The sequence below is a fragment of the Zeus faber genome (genome assembly GCF_960531495.2).
Source record: "Zeus faber genome assembly, chromosome: 14".
In the NCBI taxonomy this organism is placed as follows: domain Eukaryota; kingdom Metazoa; phylum Chordata; class Actinopteri; order Zeiformes; family Zeidae; genus Zeus; species Zeus faber.
The window spans coordinates 12,398,605-12,420,962 of NC_137200.1; the positions used below are offsets into that span (position 1 = coordinate 12,398,605).

General features: G+C 41.3%; 2 protein-coding genes across 3 annotated transcripts; both read left to right on the forward strand.

Moving 5' to 3' along the window:
• The first annotated feature begins 1,506 nt into the window (after positions 1-1,506).
• LOC307240366 (cytokine receptor common subunit gamma-like) lies at positions 1,507-12,273 on the forward strand. Its single transcript, XM_080014131.1, has 8 exons — positions 1,507-1,625; positions 3,874-3,964; positions 4,709-4,896; positions 6,193-6,332; positions 9,949-10,117; positions 10,467-10,572; positions 11,039-11,111; positions 11,487-12,273. Exons 1-8 carry the CDS (start codon positions 1,520-1,522, stop codon positions 11,733-11,735), a joined length of 1,122 nt encoding a protein of 373 aa, XP_079870257.1. The 5' UTR covers positions 1,507-1,519; the 3' UTR covers positions 11,736-12,273.
• Positions 12,274-12,903: 630 nt separating this feature from the next.
• On the forward strand, positions 12,904-22,358 carry snx12 (sorting nexin 12; the record flags this gene model as incomplete). 2 transcript variants are annotated; one of them, XM_080014082.1, is made up of 5 exons in its annotated part: positions 12,904-13,293; positions 15,137-15,232; positions 17,508-17,632; positions 19,069-19,159; positions 21,449-22,358. In XM_080014082.1, exons 1-5 carry the CDS (start codon positions 13,129-13,131, stop codon positions 21,590-21,592), a joined length of 621 nt encoding a protein of 206 aa, XP_079870208.1. In that variant the 5' UTR covers positions 12,904-13,128. The 2 variants fall into 2 exon arrangements, with proteins under 2 accessions (XP_079870208.1, XP_079870207.1); XM_080014081.1 differs by lacking the exon at positions 21,449-22,358 and having other exon boundaries at positions 19,069-19,171.

A 22,358-nucleotide genomic window follows, 5' to 3' on the forward strand; every position in this document is an offset into this window, starting at 1 on the left:
GAGACTTCTAGATAGCAGGTGATAGTGTAATAACTTCCGCTCAGAGGAAACCCACAAAGACGCAGCGACCGCAAAAAGAAAAAAACCATCTGTGACGCACATGCTTGTACTTTCGCACCGACGATGACCAAATTGCCGCGATGAACATCAAATTGTTTCTCAATTTCGCGACCTGGCCGGCCTTGGGTTTTCCAAAAGATACGAACACCCCAGCACCTTTCAACACACCTATCACAAAGGCCGTAAATATTCATCAATCGATAGTTTGCAGCGGTATTTCGAGCGATTGCAAGATAAAACAGAAATGACTGCGACTCAACTAGTCGACAATCTCCATTTTGAGTTTGACCTTTTTTGGGGGGCTTTTTACTTCCTTTCCTTTGGCTTTTCTTTCTTACTTACTTTGTGCTTATCACAATGTTGCTGCTACAATAAGACGCGCTAAATTTTATTTTATTCATTTATGGCTAATAATAAAGGTGGAGATACACTTAAAAAGACGCGAGAACAAAAGATGTTAGAACCACCGGAGAACATCCGACTGAACACCGTCAGCAGAATGCTCAATAAGAACTTAATAAGAACTTAACAAGAACTTAATAAGAACTTCACAAGAACTTCACAAGGAGTTAATAAGAACTTCACAAGAACTTAATGAGAACTTAATAAGAACTCTGCGGCGAAAAAAGCATGAACACAACCGTGGGAGGAGGTGGCAGTGATTTTGCTTTACATAAAGATGAAACAAAGAAAAATAAAAAAATGTGAAACCAAACTTAATGTCATTTATTGACAGTAGCCGTGTAGGGGCTTTTTAAGGCTTTTATTACCCTCACAGTATATACATCTAAAATAAACTTTTTAAGCATTATTTTTTGTTTTCGGTGACACAGTACGCACAGTGACCCAGAGATGACACTCTCTGCATTATGCAACCCACTGTCGTGATCCAAGGCAAAACTTCCCTTACTTTAAAATGTTCCTATCATACAAGTAGAAACGAACGAAAACAGCAGATCTAAGATAAAAATAAAAAACACAGTAAAACCAGCGCAGGAACCGCACGACACGAGCGGTGCAAGCAGCGCGCTCGGAGCGCGGTGCAGCGCTGGAGGAGAAACACGCACACACACACACACACACACACACACACACACACACACACACACACACACACACACACACACACACACACACACACACACACACATTGACTGAGTTTCAGCCTTGTTTACCGTTTTTTATTTGAGCCCCGGTTTATATTTGAGGAGCTACAGTGTATATAATACATGCTTCAAATGTTGTCGCTCCAGAAAAGAAACAATCTTATTGAACCAGGAAAAGGGAGGAGGTTGAGCGACCCATGAAGGGAGGTTGAAGTCCGTCCCCTGCCAGGATGCAACGGCTTGTGGACCAATCGCGACCCGGTGAGGTCTCAGAACGAGAGAAAGACGAAAGACAAAGTTTGCCTCGGGGGCGTGCACAGAGATCACAGAAGAACCCACGATCACATGAACACATGATTTTTGTCAAATACCACATGGATGCCATGATGCGGTCCGTTGGATTGATTCTCCTATTTTACCTGACTGGCTTTGTCTGTTCCGAACAACCTCCTAGTCTCAGTAAGTATTCAATCGGTTTTGTTTTTTTTTGTCTATTTAACTATCATCGATATTATTTTCAAATATGATGTCTAAAATATCCTTGATAAAGTGTTCAGCTCGCCCAAGGTCCTCTCGAGGACTTTCTAAATATATTATTTCACATCGAATTATCTTCACAACGATCCAAGATTTATTTTTGTGTTTATTTTTGACGATAATGTGTCAACGTTTCACTAATTTCTTCCCACTACAAAATTTAAGAACATTTTTATGTTTATATGAACATTTTCATATACATGAATATATATATATATGAATATATATATATATATATATATATATATATTCATTATTCAACTGTTATTAATTTTTGTATTTAACTATGAAGTTAAAACAAGACCTACTTTCATGAGTACGTAACTTACATGTAACTGTCACTTCCTGATGGCTTTGATGTTATTTCCCCTGTATTTGGCTGTGTGTGTGTGTGTGTGTGTGTGTGTGTGTGTGTGTGTGTGTGTGTGTGTGTGTGTGTGTGTGTGTGTGTGTGTGTGTGTGTGTGTGTGTGTGTGTGTGCGCGCGCGCGCGTACTAGGTTCAATCATGGCATAGTTTAATGGGTGCATTGACGTGTAAGTTTATGTAGCAGCAATTTTTTTTTTTAATTTAAAACCTGTTAGGCCAATTGACTCAGACAGACAATTTAGCCAAGTCACTTCTCACATATCTACTGTGGGCAAATGTAAATTTCATCTTTGCCTGAACAAGGACAGAAACTGTCTTTTTGCCTATCACAATGCTAAATATAAGGGTTTCTGTTTGGTAAAAAGGGAACCAAGCCAATGTTCCAAATGCAATGAAAATGTTATGTTTTTGGGTTGTGACATGTTGTGATCAATAAATTGCCATAATTGCCTGATGTCTCAACTATGATACAAAGTGAATATCATATGAAAATTATAAGGAACAGTTCTGAACAGTTCTGGGGACTTACTGAGGGGAACTAGGAACTGGGAAGGTCCCCTGAAAACTAAAGGGCTTTTTTTCTGGTTGCAGTCACACTGCGTAACTCTGAAGTAGCTTCAGTGAACGGGGTTTCAGCATGAGTTCCACCTTGTATTTATTTGTAACTGTCATTTATTTCACCTTATAAGTCCACTAAAATCAGTTTCTGAACAAATTTGAGGTGAGGAATAAGAAACCCAGTTTCTGAATCTTCACTCATATTCGATCTACAAGACGTCATTTAAAAGTTAGTTCCGACTTTCGTGAGGCCTGGGCTCGCATCGGGATAAAGCATGGGGATTACGGGGCTCATGTTAATTCATTAAATTACCGTCGGGAAGTGAAATAATAAAATAAAATATATTAATGAAATAAATACATCTAGAATAGAAATACTATTTTTATTGATTATTATCTATTACTGCTGAGTGTAGACGGGCCGCGTCCGCACCAGGAGCGATGCGACTCGACTGGTCGGACTCAGTCCGAGGAACAGGTGAGGGACCATGGACTTACGTCTGGACCAATCACCGTGCTCTCACGTCACTGATGGTTCCTCTTGTGCCAGTTAGTTCCTGCCCTGGAGTAGGAGCTAAAAAAAGTCCCTCAAAACGGAGCTCTAAGAACTACAAACATGCCTAGTTCCTGCAGTGCAGACACAAAAAAAGGGACGGTTCCTCCAAAAAGTTCTTCGAACTATGAAAAAGTTCTTGCGTGCGAAAAACGCCTATTGTCAGCATTGTATTGTTAAGATTTTCATTATTTTCCTTCCTCCAAAAGTGTCCGGAACAATACAACTGCTGGAGCTACGGACACGGTTAAAGTGTCGTTAGAACCGGGGTGTCGTACACATCTCGTGGTTGATGTTTCATCTAAATCGATCCACATACGGAGCAGGAATTAGTGAAAGACCGACTTCCCGGCATCAGGGAATTACTGATTGGATGGAATAAAGTTTACTTCTTAAACTCTGCCACAAATGTCACTCATTTTGCCTCTCCTGTGAATTTGAAAGCCCCCAACAAATTTGGGTCAAAATCAGGCTGAATTCTTGTAGTTTGATGCCAGATTACGAATTATGTATAGCTGCCTGCCATTGTGTTTATATTTATATTTATATTTATATTTATTTTCTGTCAAAAGGTCCAATAAGCACCTCAAATAAAAAAAACAAAAAACTTTTCTACCTATACTTTGATGTGTCAGGCTTTACAGGGTTAATAACCATTTCTGTTTGTCTCCTTCCCCATTTTCTGTGACAGATGTGTCTTGTTTGGTGGTGAATTTAGAATATGTGCACTGCACCTGGAATGGACAGGAGAGCCCAAAGGTCAATTACACCTTCCACAGCAGGTTCGTTCATTTACTGACAATGGTTTATGAGGAGGAAGAAGGTCATTTTAATATGTTAGAAAGAAAAGTATGTTAGAGTGTGATGAAAGAGAAAATAATGTGTATAAAACTGTGTATATACAAGTAAACAAGTACAAGGTATAATATAATTCTAACAGTTCAACAACAGGGTCTGGGTTATGACATTTTCAACCTTGCCAAAGTTTCCCTCCGGATCAATTTCAGTGTGACGTCAGCTGCTACCAGGGGAGAGTGTGTGTAAAAGAGAAAAAAATACGAGATTCATTTAACTCAGCCCTCTTCCTAATCCTTGCTCAATATTCAATAGTGTGTAATATTTCAATTGCACAACATGTTCTGGGCCGCTGCACGGGAAAGGCTGTGGCCTGCAGAGCTGTCCATGGTCCCGCAGGTTCGGTGCCATCTGTGGTTCAATGCCAGTTTTGACCACTTTATCGCTATTCCCTATAACTTTTAGTGTTTTTTTTCTATATAGTTGAACTAGGGGCCTCAGGAGGGTGGCTCCACCCACTGAAACAGCCGTTTTCAAACAAGGTGGATTGGACGCATGTTAGAATGGCTTTAATGCATAATCTGAGTGGTATTTTCAACAAAAACCTTAACACACATGTTTTGGGGACCTCAGAGACACTTTAATAGGTCCACTTTAAGGCTGTGACACGACAAATGGGACTAACAAGGTTACTTACAACCAAACGATGTGTGATTTACTACTATATTTAGGTTCCTTTATGACAAGCCTCCAGAGTTCCACGAGTGTGACGCCTACATCTTGGACAACAGGACTATTATAGGATGTAACCAAACCTACATAAAGCTACTAAGGAGGAGGCTCGACCCCTTTATTATAAAGCTGATGCCTCTCTCCGACGGTGTTACCCAGGAGCAGAAGCACATGCTTAAGTCAAAAGGTATGCCTTTAGTTTCCACCTTTGTAAGTTTGATTTTATAATTATACAAAGCTCTAACACAACCAAGGGACTTACAACCCTTTTCAGTAAAACTATCATTGAAAAATAAGTGGTCTAATGATGGTTTGATGTTTGCATATTGCTATTGACTGACTGACTGATATATATACTTCTATCAGGAAGTTTCACATTAAAAAGAAAAACATGGCATCAAACAGGCCTGTAGGTCTGATGATGTATGAAAAATATAGACGGATATATGAAACAGAGGATTTTGTATTTTTTCATATTTGATAGGACGCAAAATGAAATGTAAAATGTTTTTCATTTTCAAAATAATGCTTGGGACGTGAACCTCTTGGGGCAGGTATTCTAATTAATGGGGTCCCAATAAGGATTTAAATTACGTTATGTAACCAATATGAAAAAAATGAATGAATTCATATTACCGTGGGTAGTTCCTCACTCAATAAACAAGTGTAAAGAGCCTTTATCAAAGAGAATAAAACAGGGCATGAGAAAAAAATATATTATTACACGGCTCTGTGGAATACTCGATTCTGATTGGTCAATAGCGGGGGATCAACAGTCAGTTACAAACAAAATGTCAATGATTCAGGCCTGAGTTCGACAATGGTAGATGAAACTGCAGGTTAAAGTCAGGGGAAGGGGAAAGGCATTCTTTGTGACTCAGTCGTAGAGCCCTGAAGCCCCACCCTGCTGCTGCACAGAACGGAGCGGTTTATTAAAATGACACGTGTCACGCGTCCCAATTGCAACAAATTCAACACTGGACGTCCTTGGGTCCCCAGCAATACACCCGAGTGTGAAGTAGATCGGATGAACGGTTGTCGAGATAATGAAAGGACATAGATACAGGCAGACAGACAGACAGACAGGCAGAGATTCCTTCCTTTATAGGTAGATCGTTAGTTGACCGGCGTCACAGTCCGCCACATCCCTCGTCACGTCCCTTGCTTCACGCAGTGTTGTGGACTATTTTTTCTCAGCGGAAGCTCTTAACAATACCAATACTGTAGCGTTTCAGCATCAAGTATCTCATCACACATCACCCTTTATATACTATGTACACTATATACACTATATACACTGTATATACACTATATACCCTATATATACAATATATACTATATACACTATACTGTATATACTATATACACTGTATACAGTGTATATATAAATAGTATATATACAGTATAAATATATAAAACAACAATATACACAATTGTAAAATGCATAATAAACATGTTATCTTGCATGTTCTGTCCACTCCAGTAAAGCTGAATCCTCCAACCAACCTGACTGTGACCAATGACTCAGACTCCAACCTGTGGTTCTTCTGGAACCACAGCGCTGGTGTATCCACCTGTGTAGAGAGCCAAGTGCGCCACCGGATCAACTTCAATAAGTGGGAGGTAGGCTAAACTAAATCCAAATGAAATATCAGATTAATTTAGTACTTGCTTATTGTTTGTTGTACTGAGCAAAAATGTAATTGCACCACTTCCTATTTCTGTCACAATGTGAATTGTTCATGCAGAGGTGTATTGCTTATTGTTTTTTTTGTTTATTGTATTTTGCCAATTTTTTTCTTGTTCCTCGTTTATTTTTAGTTTTATTTTTCTAGTTTATTGTTAGGTTTGTTTTTATTGTTCATTGTTAAGTTAACAATTCATTCTTATTCATTTATTTATTCCTATTCATGTGAGCTGCTGTGACACCGCAAAATCTGTCTGTCTGTCTGTATGTTGGTCGATCTATCTTCCCCAGCTTGTTTCTCTACTTCTTCACATAATACTACTACTACTTCTTCTACAAATAATCACAACGGCAATAGCTAGACAATTCTTGCAAAAAATTGTGGATCATTTGTCTAAATCCAGTAAAAATAGGGGAAATCACAGCCGCTTTCTGCCCGTCCTGCCCACCTGGCCCCTCATCCTCCTGTCCACATCTGTCAGGCACCAAGCGCATCCACCCCAACGGCCCCTCCCTTCAACCCAAAGGCTCTTTTATCAATAATTGGATAAGTGGTTATACATATACATTATTATTATTATTATTATTATTATAACCATATTATTCGTATCAAATAATTATTATTTTTACAACTAATAATTACTATTATGTAAATATATATTTTTTAAATCTTCACTATTAATCTTATTATGCAGCCAAGAAGTCGATGAGCAGTTTGATGTGTCATTTGTCCAAATCGTGTAAGAATGAAAGAATTTACAGCCACTTTCTCACCGCCCCCCTGGCCCCCACCTTTGTGTTCCCCTCTGAGCCACCCCCACCTTCTCTGCCTGCTGCTCCCGCCTCCCCTCTGTGTGTTACTATAGCAACGGCACACATGCAGGTGTGTCGGTGGGAGAAATACAGAGACAGACCAACTGATCCTCATGTTTTCGTTGCAGGACATGCCTCGCTACTTTGATCCATATTTCAAAAAAATGTAAATGGCACGGCTTAGAAGTTCCTGAATGGTTTGATCCAAGATTCAAGATTCAAGAGGTTTATTTGTCACGTACATATACATACTTTCATACATATATGCAGTGAAATGTAATGCAATGCACCTGGTGATCACACACAATATGTATGTCCTAGACTGAACACAGTAGCTACCTAGAAAATAATTTCTACTTGACCAATTAACTGATTCCTAAAACGTAATGCAGTAAGTCGAATACTATAGAATAAAATAAAAATATATAGAATAAAATAAAAATATATAGAGTAAAATAAAATAAAATAAAATAAGAACTCAAGGGTAATGCAGGGTGGGGGTACTTAATAGATAAAGGGAATAGGCTTATGTATATGGGATAGACTTATGTATATGGGATAGGCAATTATGTAAATACAGATATGTGCATTAAAGTGGCATGTGAATAAAGTGAGGTAGTGTTTGTGGGATAATACAGCACAGTATACAACAGTACGGCGCAGCAATACGGTAACAACCCAAACAACCCAGAACAGTGACACAGTATGCGGTACAGTATGCTACATACAGTACAGTAAGGTAGTGGAGGACCCCTGGTGATGTCAGCATTGACAGTTCTTATGGCTTGCGGGAAAAAACTCTGTCTCAGTCTCTCTGTTCTCGCTGTGTGACTGCGGAGGCGCTTGCCCGACCGCAGCAGCTGGAACAGTCCGTTGTTTGGATGGTGAGGATCCTTCATGATCCTGCGGGCTCTGCTACTACACCTTCTGGTGTATAGGTCCTGCAGGGAGGGGAGGGTAGTTCCAGTGGTACGTTCAGCTGAACGCACCACCCTCTGCAGGGTCCGCCTGTCTTTAGCAGTACAGTTCCCAAACCAGGCAGTGATGTTGCCTGTCAGGATGCTCTCCACCGCTCCACAGTAGAAGGATTTGAGGATCCTCACCGAGACCCAGAATTTCCTCAGCTGCCTGAGGTGGTAAAGACGCTGCCTCGCCTTTCTCACCAGAGTGTCTGTTTGCAAATTTCATGTTAAATCCTCTGTGATGTGGACTCCCAGGTACTTGAAGCTGCTCACCCTGTCGACAGAAGTCCCATTAATCATCAAGGGAGCGTGCGTCCGCGGTTGTAAACCACGCCTAAAGTCCACAATCAGCTCCTTAGTTTTGCTGATGTTTAGGTGGAGGCTGTTGTCCTGGCACCAGAGTGACAGGTCAGCCACCTCCTCTCCTTCTCATCGCAGTCGGTGATCAGGCCCACGACAACGATGTCGTCAGCAAACTTGATGATGGTGTTGGAGCTGGACCTGTCACACAGTCATGTGTGTACAGGGAGTACAGTAGGGGGCCTAGGACACAGCCCTGGGGGGATCCTGTATTCAGGGTGAGGGAGCTGGACATGTGCTTCCCCACCCTAACCACCTGGGGCCGGGCTGAGAGGAAGTCCAGGATCCAGGCACACAGCGGAGTATTCAGTCCAAGCTCCTTCAGCTTGACAGCCAGTCTGGAGGGGACTATGGTATTGAAAGCTGAACTATAATTGATGAACAGCAATCTCACATAGGCCCCCTTCCGGCCATCCAGGTGCGTGAGCGTGGTGTGCAGTACCTGGGAGGCCGCGTCGTCCGTCGATCTGTTCTGCCGGTACGCAAACTGCAACAGGTCCAAAGTGCGGGGGAGGGAGGCGCAGATATAATCCTTAATCAGCCTCTCGGAGCACTTCATGACCACCGAGGTGAGGGCCACCGGACGGTAGTCATTCAGGCAGGCTGGAGAGGCGATCTTTGGGACAGGAATGACGGTGGACCTCTTGAAGCAGGACGGGACCACTGATTCAGCCAGGGAGGCGTTGAATATCCTAGTGAACACCGAGGCTAGCTGGTTAGCACAGGTATTCAGTACTTGTCCAGATGCCATCTGGGCCTGCAGCTTTCCTGGTGTTCACACGCATCAGAGCCCTCCTGACGTCATGTTCAGACACATGCTCCTCCCCAGCGGTGTAACTCCAATTAGCCGGCGAGCTAGCGGTGCTGTTGCCAGACTCAAACTGCGCATAAAGGGAGTTCAGTTCGTTGGCGAGGGAGGCAGAAAGTTGGCTCCTCCGTGGCTGGAAAGCTCTCGGACAGGTAGCTGCAAAAGGCTGTAGGGAATGTGAAGCTGTCGTCACATCGCTGGGGCAAGCCGCCATATTGAGGGGTGGCTTCGACTGTGAATGTTGGTCGTCATTTTTTAGTCAAACGACGGCTGGGAAGTCGTGCTGGATGGCAAACTGCCACAGAAAATTTCGCAGCCATCTGATGTGAAACCTCGACCCTTCTTTTTATCCCTTCGGTTCTCGATTTTCGTACATTTTGTATATTTGAGCTATTTTGCTACGCAATTGAATAGAAGTGATCCTCCAGAAATGGTGACCGGAGTCCATAGCAACCCATAGAAACCGTCAAACTTCATCTTCCCTCTAAGTTGAATCCGGCATAACAACAACCGAGTGTTCCTTCAGCACCGCTCGCGTAATAAATAAGCGTTAAATAATAATAAATAAATAAAAACCATCACAATCTTCCTTACTCGTTTCTCCATCAGATCACCAATGTGAGGGGTCGGAGTCACACCATCAACCTGCCGTCCAGCAGCTGCCGCTACGAGCTGCAGGCGAGGAGCACCATACAAGAAAACTGTGGCGCGTCCAACCTCTGGAGTGACTGGAGTGAGTCTGCGTTCTGGGGCTCCATGAAAGAAAGCAACAGCACAGGTAAAAGGGGGGGGCCGGGGAAAAGAGCAGCACGAATGTCAGATCAGTTGAATCTGCCGAATGAAAACGTGTTTTTAGTCTTGCGTATGTGATTCATTAACCGCCCCCATTGTAGTATCAAGTCTTTTACATAAACATCTGTTTTACATCCGTTCATCTGTCTTCTTTCCATCGTTTTAATTTGTCCTTTTTCTGTTATTCCCGCCTTTTGGAGCAAACTTTTCGTGTTTTTCACGTGCTCTATAAATTGATGTGATTTGGTGCTTTCCTGAAGCTATTTACACACAAGAAATATTTGAGACAAAAAATTGCTCTCATTCCAAATTTGTCATCCCTGTCTCCGTCTCAGACACTAGTCGACTGAGCGGCGCGATGTCTGTGTGGACTCCAGTGCTGTATGCCGTGGGCTTGTTAATCCTCATCATACTGGTCACCGCACTGGTGCACCACGAGAGGTACATCAACAAAATCGACGTGTCCTATTTGTTTGTCTCCACTCGTGTGTTTCCTACAGTAGGTCCTTAAATGTTTTTGAGTAGTCTACAAGAATATACTTGTACAGACTTGCTGTAATGATAATATGGCATTGTCATATTTTTGTTTCTGTGGGGTGATTATGAATTGCTTTTACACAAAGTGTGCGATGGATAAATACATACATACATGTATGCGTGCATGCATACATACATACATACATACATACATACACAAAATTTGAACACAAACTCGCACAAGTTAAATTGAAGTCTCTCAACACTGATGTGACAAAAATGCCATGTTGAATAACAAAGGTAGATATCATGTTTAATATTTAAAGATTTAAACATCACTCTACCTAGTTACAAAGGTTAGTGAAAAGCAAGATCATACCGATTATTAGTCACTGTAATCACCCAGTGCATTTCTCCATCTCCTTCACAGGCTCAGAATCATATTCATTCCCATCGTTCCTGGAAAGAACCTGAATAGAATCATGATCGAGGGCAGCGTGGAGGTTCGTAACGTCAAAATCCCTGTACTGTCTCGTGACTACACACACATCCCTGGGATGGCACAACTCCCTTAAATGTGGTGCTCACACGGAGCTTAAGAGAGCCAAATTGAAGGGCAGTCAGCGGCAAACAAAGTTTTGTCAAATAGTAATAAGATCACTGGATGATTAAAACGACCCCCCCCAAAGAAAAAATCGATCCAGTACATAGTAAAGAGGGTTAAAGTGCATAACGCCATCCATAGCGATGTTTATGCACCGCTGATAAAAGCTTTTATGCATCGGCATGTGTCATGTCGTCAAGTATATTTCAGTTGTAGGATACATTGGTACAGAAGAACTCGCTGAACAATTTATTTTCCTCTTGTTTCCTAAAAGGAGTGGCTTCACATCTCCAAGGGCGTCAAGGAGGGCTTCAAGGCTCACTTCAATGAGCGCGCCTGTTCCGTGCGTGAGTATCGCCAGGTCCTGCAGTCCGCCAGCGACAGCTCGGGCGGCTCCGCGGCCTCGCTCGGCTCCGACCAGACCGACGGCTCGGTCTCGGAAAACGATAGCACGTTCGATTCCTGCTCCTCCGCTGCCCTCACTTCGCCCGGATCCTCTGAGGAGAGGCAGGACGGCGAGTAGCAGGTTATTCAAACGAAGAGCAATATGACATCAATTTTTTTTTCCGGCATCTTGAGCGTAACCGAAAGACAGAAAGTCTCATAAAATGTGTACAAGATCTATCATATATTGCGTTGTTTGGGAAGTGTGTGCTTTTGAGATCTGAGGTGATCAAAATATGAAGATAACAGTCACGGTGGAAGTGGCAACTCACAACCCACTTAAAGATTTTAGTACGAGAGCCTGTAATGACTATTTGGCTGAAGATAATCAGTCAAAACATTTAACTCTGGTGAAAACTGGGAAACAACATAATGTCTTTCTATTCCTCTAATCTCTCTGGCAACTCAACGGATGTAATTGCTTTGTTCACTTGTTAGAATAGAGCCTTTCTCTTTAGCTACATAAAACGAGTATTGTCATTTTTATTTTTTGCTTTATTCTTGATCTTGTATTGATTTCATCTGTGATATTGTGAACTGACACCAACTGATCCTCATGTGTTTTCATTGGAGGACATGCCTTGCTACTGATCCAAATTTAAAAAAATATATATATATCTCTCTCTCTCTCTATATATATATATATATAGAGAGAGAGAGAAAGAGTATTTTGTTATTGTTGCTTTGTTCTTGTTTTTGTATTGATTGAATTTGTGATATTGTTAACATGTAACTGCTTTTGTATCCAAGGGGTTTCATAAAGTTTATTACAGTGAAATTATGACTATTATTGATTATTCAAGTGACAACTTCCTATGATGCATATTTTCAAGTGAAACTCTTAATGTTGTGAAATTGAATATATCTCATTTGAAGGGTATATCAATTTGAATTTAATAATAGTGCGCTCTATTATAGTATTTTGTACATTACCTATGTTTGCGGTTAACCTTTTGAATGGTGAATGGTTCACTTTGATTGATTGACGATCACTTGCATTGCATCATTTCTACGGAAGGGATTATGCATCCCAATTCACAAATATATATGTAAAACAATCCACAAACATGAAGACTTTTCATAGTGTGTGGGGGGGGGGGGGGGGAATGCATGAAAAAAAAAAAGATATATCAAGGCGACGAACAAGAAAACATGTGTAGTTTGTTTCCTGTCCTCTAGAGGGAGCGCGGACGGTCCCGCACTGTGTGCGCGGAGCCGAGCCGAGCGTTTCCAGAGAAGAAGGGCAGGGCGCAAGGGTGGCCGGCCCGCTACGAGTCAGCTGCTCCTCCGGCTGAAACCACCAGAACGACCGGTTTATGCCTTCACCGGAGATCTAACCGTTTTTTTGTCGGCTGCCTTTTCGTTTGTTTGACGTTTGACTCTCCGCTGGTCGTCGTCGCCCCCCCCCCCCTCGCCCCCCGCCGCCGCCCCCCCCCCCCCCCCCCCCCAAAAAAAAATACAAATAAACGAACATGTCAGAACCTACGGTGGCCGACACTCGCCGGTTGAACTCCAAGCCCCAGGACCTGATGGACGCCTACGGGCCGCCGAGTAATTTCCTGGAGATCGACGTTTACGACCCACAAACCGTCGGTGTTGGACGGAACCGCTACACAACTTATGAAGTCCGTATGAGGGTAGGTTTCCCCCCGGGCGGCAAAAGGGATAAGCAGGGGTCGAGCTAAGCTAGGTTGAACAGTTGTCCGCCGCCCCCCGTGTTTTGCTAGCTCGGTTAGCATGTCAGCGGAGGACTGTGTCGGCTTGGGGAGCGAAGAGGCCGCGCCCGGTAAAGAAAATCGAGACCGGTGGTTTTTATTTTATTTATTTTATTTTTTTTTCCTCCATCCGCGGCCTAGGGATTTGCCAACGTTTTGCGTTCGGGAAAACACCACCACTAGCGTCACACACACACACACACACACACACACACAGTTTTCCCAAACCCGCGATTACGTCCGATTGCCACGCTAAACAGTGACTTGTGCGGTGCCCTTTATAAGTCAAGCACCATGACATTTAGTGGGAAACTCAGTGAAAACCGTCGACGACTGGGAGTCCGCGGGGAACTTGAAAATACCACAGTTGCAATTGTGCAAACCAGTGATTCTCAGTCGCGTTCACGTCAAGGACCCTCAGTTGGGTGCGCAATTAGGCAACGCACTGCATTTGGTAAGGTTTTGTGTCTGGGTCCGCCGCCCTCCCCTCCCCACCCCATCGAACAAGATTTTAATGTTCGTTCATGATTTATGTCCAAAATCCCCTACCTGTCTGTTATAGTTAACGCCATGATCGTGAGACTACATGTCATCCATTGCAGTCTTCCCCATAGAATTCGATTCTATTTGTGGTGGTTGCTGACGGGTGATACGAGAGTGACTGCGAGAGTGGTCCCCTGTTTGAAGATTGAGTTAAAAATTAAATGCATCTCAAGGGGAAAAACAACAACAACAACAACAACCACAACAGTGTTTTTATTTGCCTTTATTCAGAGGAACGCCATCGCTCCCTCTCTTCAGTGTCTCCATTACGCATGGAGAGGAAGACGGGGGCGAACATTGGGCCCGATCGCTCCCTCGGGCAGGACACAACAGAGGACCCAAAACGTACTTGTGTCATTGATCAACGATAGCATATTATTTTCTAGGGCTTAAATGCACGATCAGAATGACAGATGAATAGATCTGGGGCTATTCTTTTTCTTGTTTTTGTATGGAAAAAAAGAAATTGATCCTGGCTATTTGAGAGATTTAGATTTTATTTTATTTTTTTTTGTGAACAAACTACTTTTACCTTAATTACTTTTAATATACGTTTCACATGTTAAGACATTTCCGACAGTTTGTATGAACCGGACGTTATCGATAGTGAAAACCTTTACAACCCGCCTCTTTTATCTGATCGTCAGTGTGACATTATGGTCACATTGAGTGTTTGGCTTTCAACCAAAAGTTAGAAGGTGTCAAGGCAAGTCGCTTGGGAGAGGGAAGTGGTGGCGTGCCGTGCAGAGGGGTCTGTCGGGTCTCCAGACTACGCTCTGTCACGAAAACACACGCCAGAATTGACCCCGGAAATGACGCGATACCATGGGTGGGACAAGATTATTTCTTTTTTTTTTATTCAATTTTTGATCACTGCTTAAAATAAATAGATAAAAGCAGAATTTAAATAGGAAAATCAGGCCCGAATCACGTAGGCTGAACACGGCATAACGCGCCAACTCTCAGGCGGGCTCGGACGATCCAACCGTATTTTGCAGAGAAAATTGGTTTTAAATATCGGGTGTTTGGGTTTGGTAAAATTCATCTCTTCTGTAGATCAGACAAACTTATGAACGTCATTGGTAGTTAAATCAGGAATCCTTATTTATTCTGTCATTTATAATTGTTTTTATTTTTACAAAAATCGAAATACAATCAGGCTCAACTAAATTAACAGGTCAAGTTACGTGTCTTATTTTTTTTTTTTTCCTTTATCTTGTAGACGAACCTTCCTATTTTCAAGCTGAAGGATTCCTGTGTGAGGAGAAGATACAGTGACTTTGAGTGGTTGAAGAATGAACTGGAAAGAGACAGTAAGGTGAGTGTGTGCTCACATCCTGTTTCATGGTAATCATTTGGTGATGTGCTAGGTAAATAGTTATCATTTGCTGGTAAGAAGGCTGCAAATATGTTCCTCATAAACATGCCTTCCGTCAACATTACGTTATGTAGCCTACGCTTTGAGTGAGCACATTTGTCATAAGTAGTTGAACCAACTGACCATCACAGTCGTTGTCAGCAAAGCCTTGAATAACAAAAAGTGACAATGGTTAAGAATCAGAATTCAGTCTTATTTACCAGGTACATTTGCGCATACAAGGAATATGTTTTTGTGCGGTTTGGTGCATTTAACTACAGCCCATTAGCATAAGGCTTAGCATACGCTTAAGGCTTTACAGCGAGCCTTAAGCATTACAAAAAATATAATATAAATATAACATAAAATAGAATTAAAAAAAAAATAATAATAATAATAATAATATAAAGAGAAAGTAAAAATGTAATTGTCAAAGTTTTTTTTTTTTTTTTTTTTTTTTTTTTTTTTTTTTTAATTAACATTGATAATAAACAGATAAGGGTACGTGGGAGGTGTAGAGGTCAGTGCAGGTATGGTCCACCTGAAGACGTTGGTCTTCAATTTGCAACAAAGAAAAGTGGATCGTGGTTCGCGCCCTGCCGCAAAGTGGGAGCTCGTTCCACCGCTTAAAAACCCAGGAGAGGAGGGTGAGGAGACTTTTGTTTTCAGCTGAAAACCAAATGAGATGCAGCAACACAAACTGCAGATGGTCTAGGCTTTGTATTGGTTTCTTTTTTTTTCCCAGTGTTTTCTTCGGAACATCTATTACCAGGATGCTTTTCTGTCCTGGAATGTCAAGACATGGTGGACCGTTTTTTGGTATACCGCGGTATTAAGCAACCACGGTTCTGAAGCGTAAGCCTTTCCCTGTAACAGAGTGCCCACGGTATAATTGTATGTTACAAAAATTGAAGATGTAAACTTAAATTCGCCCTCACCTTAGCAGACGCATTCCAGCATCTTTGTTTGCAGCAGAACTGCTTTTTATTTTATTTTTTATATATATATATATATATATATATATATATATATATATATATATATATATAGACACAATATGGTGCTTTAAGTTACTTGCACACATGGGAGCGAGTGTGAACAAACATGGTGGAACGAGGCTTCTGGAAATTGCCCATTGGGTGGATATTAACAACATTTGCCCTTCTGCTTCCGTGCAGCAGCGACATAAAGTGAGGGGAATTAAAGTTTACTTACTAAATTTTTTGCAAAGAAGACAGATTCTGATATACACTGTCAGTATTTTGCCTCTCCTATGAATTTGAAAGCCCAGACGAGTGCCTTCCCGTGCTGCGCTGTGTCAGAGGCTTTATTTTTTAATATTAACTTTTTCTAAATTGAATATAAAGAAAACTAGGGGGGAAATCAATACTGCGTACCATGAATTCTGATACCGTGACATCCCTATTTCTGTCTTTATTTATATCTGCAGCATCGCCTTGATCCGCGAGAGCTTAAATGTGGTATTTCCATCTGATCCAGACTCCACTGACTCCGGTCCTTTAGCTCGGCAGTGTCTACACCCTCTTAGCTCCAACAGCAAGTTGTCGCTTGCGCATGCCATGCTATCATGGGTTACCGCTGCTTAATCCGAGCTAGATTTCAGGGAATCTGTGTATCTAGACATTTCAGGGACGAGGAGCGTGGCTAACTTTTGCTATGGGTTGATTAATAATTTCATGTCGCACAACAAGTAAGTGTCGGCATTGCCGCCGCACACACTAGAAGATGCACCAATTACGACCAGTAATAATATCTTCCGGCATTATGATATAGTCCTGATTAATTATATAACATACAACACAAGGGAAACATGCACAAGCGGAACACACTGACATGCTAAGCGCTGAGACTTTCTTTCTTCTCCCTCCATGCGCTGTGCATATTAAAGGGCTACATGTACAATAAACTTAATACACCCTTGTACTATTGATTAGTTTGGGGTTTTTTTCCGCTGTACTGACCCCATATCAGGGAATTCTCTTCTCTGTTAAATATTTCTTTGGAGACCGAATATGCCCCTATTCAACTTTGAAATTTAGATTTTTCTACAATGAAGTAACTAACCTCTCTGGCATACTGGCGGTGTATTCGTCCTGTTTTTCTGTCCAGCATCCCCTTTGCACTGGTTCATTTCTTTTTATTTTTAATTCATAAATCTTCGCTTTTTTTTATTTTTATTTTTATTTTTTCTCCCCTCCACCACTATTGCCCGCAGATTGTAGTACCTCCTCTGCCAGGCAAGGCGCTGAAGAGACTGCTGCCCTTCCGGGGAGACGAGGGCATCTTTGAGGAATCCTTTATTGAGGAGCGACGAGTTGGCCTGGAACAGTTCATCAACAGGTCAGTCAGCGGTACAGCAACAATGCATCAAGCATGTTTTCACTTGGACCTCATTCTCCCTTTCGTTCCCCATCCTTTATAATCATCTCACACCATAACCTAATAGAATCACTAAATTGTTGTATGGCTGTAAATACATAATGCAATTGTTGTATTATGACATGGCTGTGTTGGTTTAAAAGCAGGCCGTTTTGTTTTGTTTTGTTTTGTTTTTGTTTTTTCTGTGAGTGTCTCTGTTCCCCATCTCATTCCGCTGTTGGTAAGCTTAAGTGTCCTCAAAAGTTTCACTGTTTCTGCAGTGGTCCTCCATTTTGGATAGAAGGGCCGAGCCTGAATCAAATCCATTGCTGGAGAAGTGCTGGGCGATATGGCCAAAATTATTATCACGATAAAATAATATTTATATTATCGTGTGTGTGTGTGTGTGTGTGTGTGTGTGTGTGTGTGTGTGTGTGTGTGTGTGTGTGTGTGTGTGTGTGTGTGTGTGTGTGTGTGTGTGTGTGTGTGTGTGTGTGTGTGTGTGTGTGTGTGTGACAAATGATATTTACTATCTGCTTTGGGTCGGAACTTAAATTTCCTAATTAAACGCCAAACTATTGATCCTCCTCCTCCTCTGAGTTGCTCATTCTGAACGCTGCTGCTCTGTCTCCACTGCCGAGGTGTTTACAAGTGCAACCTACCTGCGGGGGCGGGGCTTCTTTCTATCGTGACAAATGTAATTGGCTAGAAGTGAAAGGTCAGCTTTGGATCGTCCAAATCGATTGGCTTGTCATTGCCACTTGCCTAACTCATCGTTAAATGAAAAAATCTGCGAAAGAAATAATCAAAATGATCAAGCTTATTTTGCTGTGACACAGAGGGGGGAAAAAAAACAAACTGCGATAATTACCGTTTTATTGCGTCTCTTCCTAACGCTGATCAGCCTAAATCGCAATCCAGTAGAGTTGGACGTTGCCCAGCATGTCCAGCTAGGGAGACTCATTTAGAATTAGTTTTCTGACCAATAGCCGACCCTCTTTATCCAATCATTATCCTTTGTCCGACAACATTAAAATATTAGGGCACGCCCCTCGTTGCACGTGTCGCCGCCATGAGTTGTATTAAGAAATGTGTTGTATAGCCTATTTTTCTTTCGCCGTGCAACAAATTTTTTTCTAATTTCTTAAAGAAATGTAATATTTTTTAAACTGGATAACGGTCAAATTTCTTATTGTTGGTTGACAGTTAAACGGTTAATTATTAACATCCCTTTGTCCAACTCCGTGTGAGGTTCGACAAAAGCCGCGCGCCATGTAGCTAACTAATCCACGGCTGCGTTTTGTCCCCGCCGCCGTGCATTCGACGACAACTCCTGTAGAATGAAAAGATGAACCTGTTCAAATGTTGCCTGCTTTTATTCTTTTTTTTTTTTTTTTATTCTCCTGTTTGTCCTGTAGAATTGCAGGTCACCCTTTGGCCCAGAACGAGCGCTGTCTTCACATGTTTCTGCAAGATGAAAGCATCGACCGCAACTACATTCCTGGAAAAGTACGGCACTAGGGTTTTCCTCTCCCAATTTCTATCTTATCCAACTCTGAGCTCCCTCTCCCTGCCATTGTTAAACCATACCCGCTTTATCCCAGTTATATCGCATTGTTATAGGAAGAAATGTTAATAGATTTCAAACTGCTCCCTCTGACCTCGATTTTGTTTTATAGCTGTAAAATAAGGTTATAACCCCCCTGTAAAATTAGGTTATAATAGCATGTATTTGTGATTGCATCATGGGAATTTGGCTTTAATCACCACTTTCAGAAGAACTGTACGATACTTTCGGCTATTCTTCAATAAGCGTCATATATTGATGGCTGTAATGTAATGTGAATAAAGGGTAGAATATATAAAATGTGTGTTGGCACTGCTGTGAGTGTCTCTGATCCTGTTTATTCTCTCTCTTCCCCATTTTTTTTTACATTTTTTTTTATTTTTTCTTCAGGTATGAATAAAAGTAAGTTTGCTTTATTATTGACATCTTCGTCCCTAAGCTCTTAACAGTCCGAGGTGGTTGCATGGGCACTGTATACTCTGGAGTTGACTAATATATTCTGTATAAATCCATGATCCAAATATTTCTAAATGATAAGAGATCTTGCTGCAACTGGACGTTCATACTGTAAAGTTTGTCAGACACATGTTTGCCTTATTGTTGCAAATTGCCACAAAGTTATGACACTGCGCTGCAGTCATTTTTACTCTGGTGCAACCAGTGCAAATGAAAGAAATCCCACGGGGCATTTGTGCACTTCCAAGTCATGACAACGCACATTGAAAATGTTCGAATCGATTTTGCTTTGTATATTAGGGCTTTTAAAGGCAAGACCGTTTTGTCCACAAATGTTGCTTGCAGAACAGCCTACTAATATCAGACTAATTCAGCAACTTGCAAAGCTACCGTGTACAGGTGTGAACTATTGTTTGAGGGAATACATGCATCATCTGTCACTATATAGGTATTTTGGACTAAATTTCAAGCCTTGTCATTAGCAGTCGTACTAATTGTTTGCTGCATTGCGACCTTGCATGCTTTTCGTGACTTTTTGCTTGTCTGTTTATCTTCAAATGTATATTGACACGTTCCTCCTTTTACCGCCGTTCCTCTTCATTCTGTGTAATCAGACTCACTCATTTTCTTAAATTGACTTTTCCGAAATGTTTTTCCAGGCATAATTGAAGATCCGTCCCGATTTTGGCAAATGCTTGAGTCTGCGGGGAAAAAACAAAACAGCTCCCAATGAACGCCGCAATGAAACCTATACAAATACACAATTCTCACATCAGATTTTATTTTATTTTTTATTTTTTGTTCATGGTCAACCTATCTAATTGTCCACCGTCTATTGTGGAATCAATAGATGGTGGACAATTAGTTCTGATGGTCTGTCTCCTCAAAGTGATTCAAGGACATATCGGTATCACACACAGCGTAGTTAACCTTCCATCAAGTGCAAGGAAATGGCCTGTCAATTCTGTCTGGCTGTTGACCACTACTCTAATGTTGTAATATGCAGAGGTATGAAAAGCAGTTCAGTGGCAAACCAGACACAATTTAAAGAAAGTCATGCTGTACACAACTATCACAGTGTGGTAAACACCCTACATCATGTCTTGCAGAGTGTCGTCATGTCTGCGGTTCCTTAAAAAGCCTTAAAAAATTATTAATATTATTTTTTTTACTTCACAAATCTGAGGTCTCAAAGGTAATTGATTAGTCTTGAATTTGAATTTATGGGGTTTTAATTTTCAGCGCCACACGTTTTGTTTATTACATCCGATTTTCTTTTTTGTCAAAACGAGTCACGCTCTTTTGCATCCGAGTCGACATTTCCGGTTTCTGATATGAAAGCCGAATTCTCCAAACTTAATCGCTACACTTGCCTGAACCCGTCTCACTTTATACTTGCCTGTGGAGAGAAATCCAAGGAAACCCTTGTACTTTCTTTCTCAGCCTCTGTGGAAATCGGTTTGTTTTTATTCCAGTTCGTAGCATCCTCTAGATAATAAAAAAAACAAAACACTATTTCTACCCAATACTCAACTCTGTCCTGCGCCAAGTACATAGCGCTTACCTGCAATACTTTATCGAAAAGAGATTAGTAATTTGTCTAAAAATCCTTATTAAATGGAACTGTGATGCCTGCAGACACCCCGAGTATGCGTGTATATATATATATCTAGTATGTGTCCGATGGCTTTTCCTCATGGAGACTTCCAACGTTTCTTATTTTACCTTTTGTGTCTTTTTCTCTCTCCATTTGCTTTCCCGTCCCGATTACAAAGACCATATGGACTGCTGGAGCTGCCCCATGTACATTCATTTCTTCGTCATGTCACGCTGAAACCGGTGGTAATGTCAGGAGCGATGAGGCTCGGAGACGTCAAATAACTCTCATTTACAGGCCAGATTCGAGTAAGAAAGAGTAAGAAAACCAAATGTATAAAGTGTATGCTATATCTTTTATTCAGCATTCCACATGCATTATTTGAAATTTATTAACAACAAAAGAAAACCTGCTTGACACACCTTTTTGTATCATTTCACCACAGCTAAAAATCTGTTTTACGTTTGTTTTTTCTTTTTCTTTTTCCAACGACTTATTGGGTTGTTCAGAATGTCTTTCGATTTATTCGGATGTCCTTACTTTCAGGGCATTATTCCAGCTTTTTTCAAAAAAAAATTTAAAAAAATTGTTTTCTTTTCGCCCGTAGAGCTTTGATATTCATGGTGCGTACCTTCCAAAGTCGAGCAACATGTAGCAGTGTCAAACGGACGGTCAGAAGGAATTCCACCAGTTTAAAAACATCTTTTCTTATTCCATAAAAAGTGAACTTGGATTTGGGATTATTTCTTCTTGTTCCTCTTACCAATCAAGTTAAATGTATCGCCATGCCAACGCTCAGGCGGTGTGTCGTTAAAGTAACTATTGGAAAAGTTAAAGTCAGGTAAATATCCGCATCCAAGCACTGTGACGACAAATTTATTATGAACAATATTTCATTGTCTAAAATAAGAAATCACCATCATGTTTATTGACCTGGGATATTGCTTTTTATTCTCTTTGTTTTCTGCTCTTTTTTTAATATATATATTTTTTAATCAACATTACTGTAAATCATATTAGTACTTATAATCATGGCGACACCCATGTTGTTTGAGTCCACCAATAAAATAAATTCCTGCTGCCTGCTT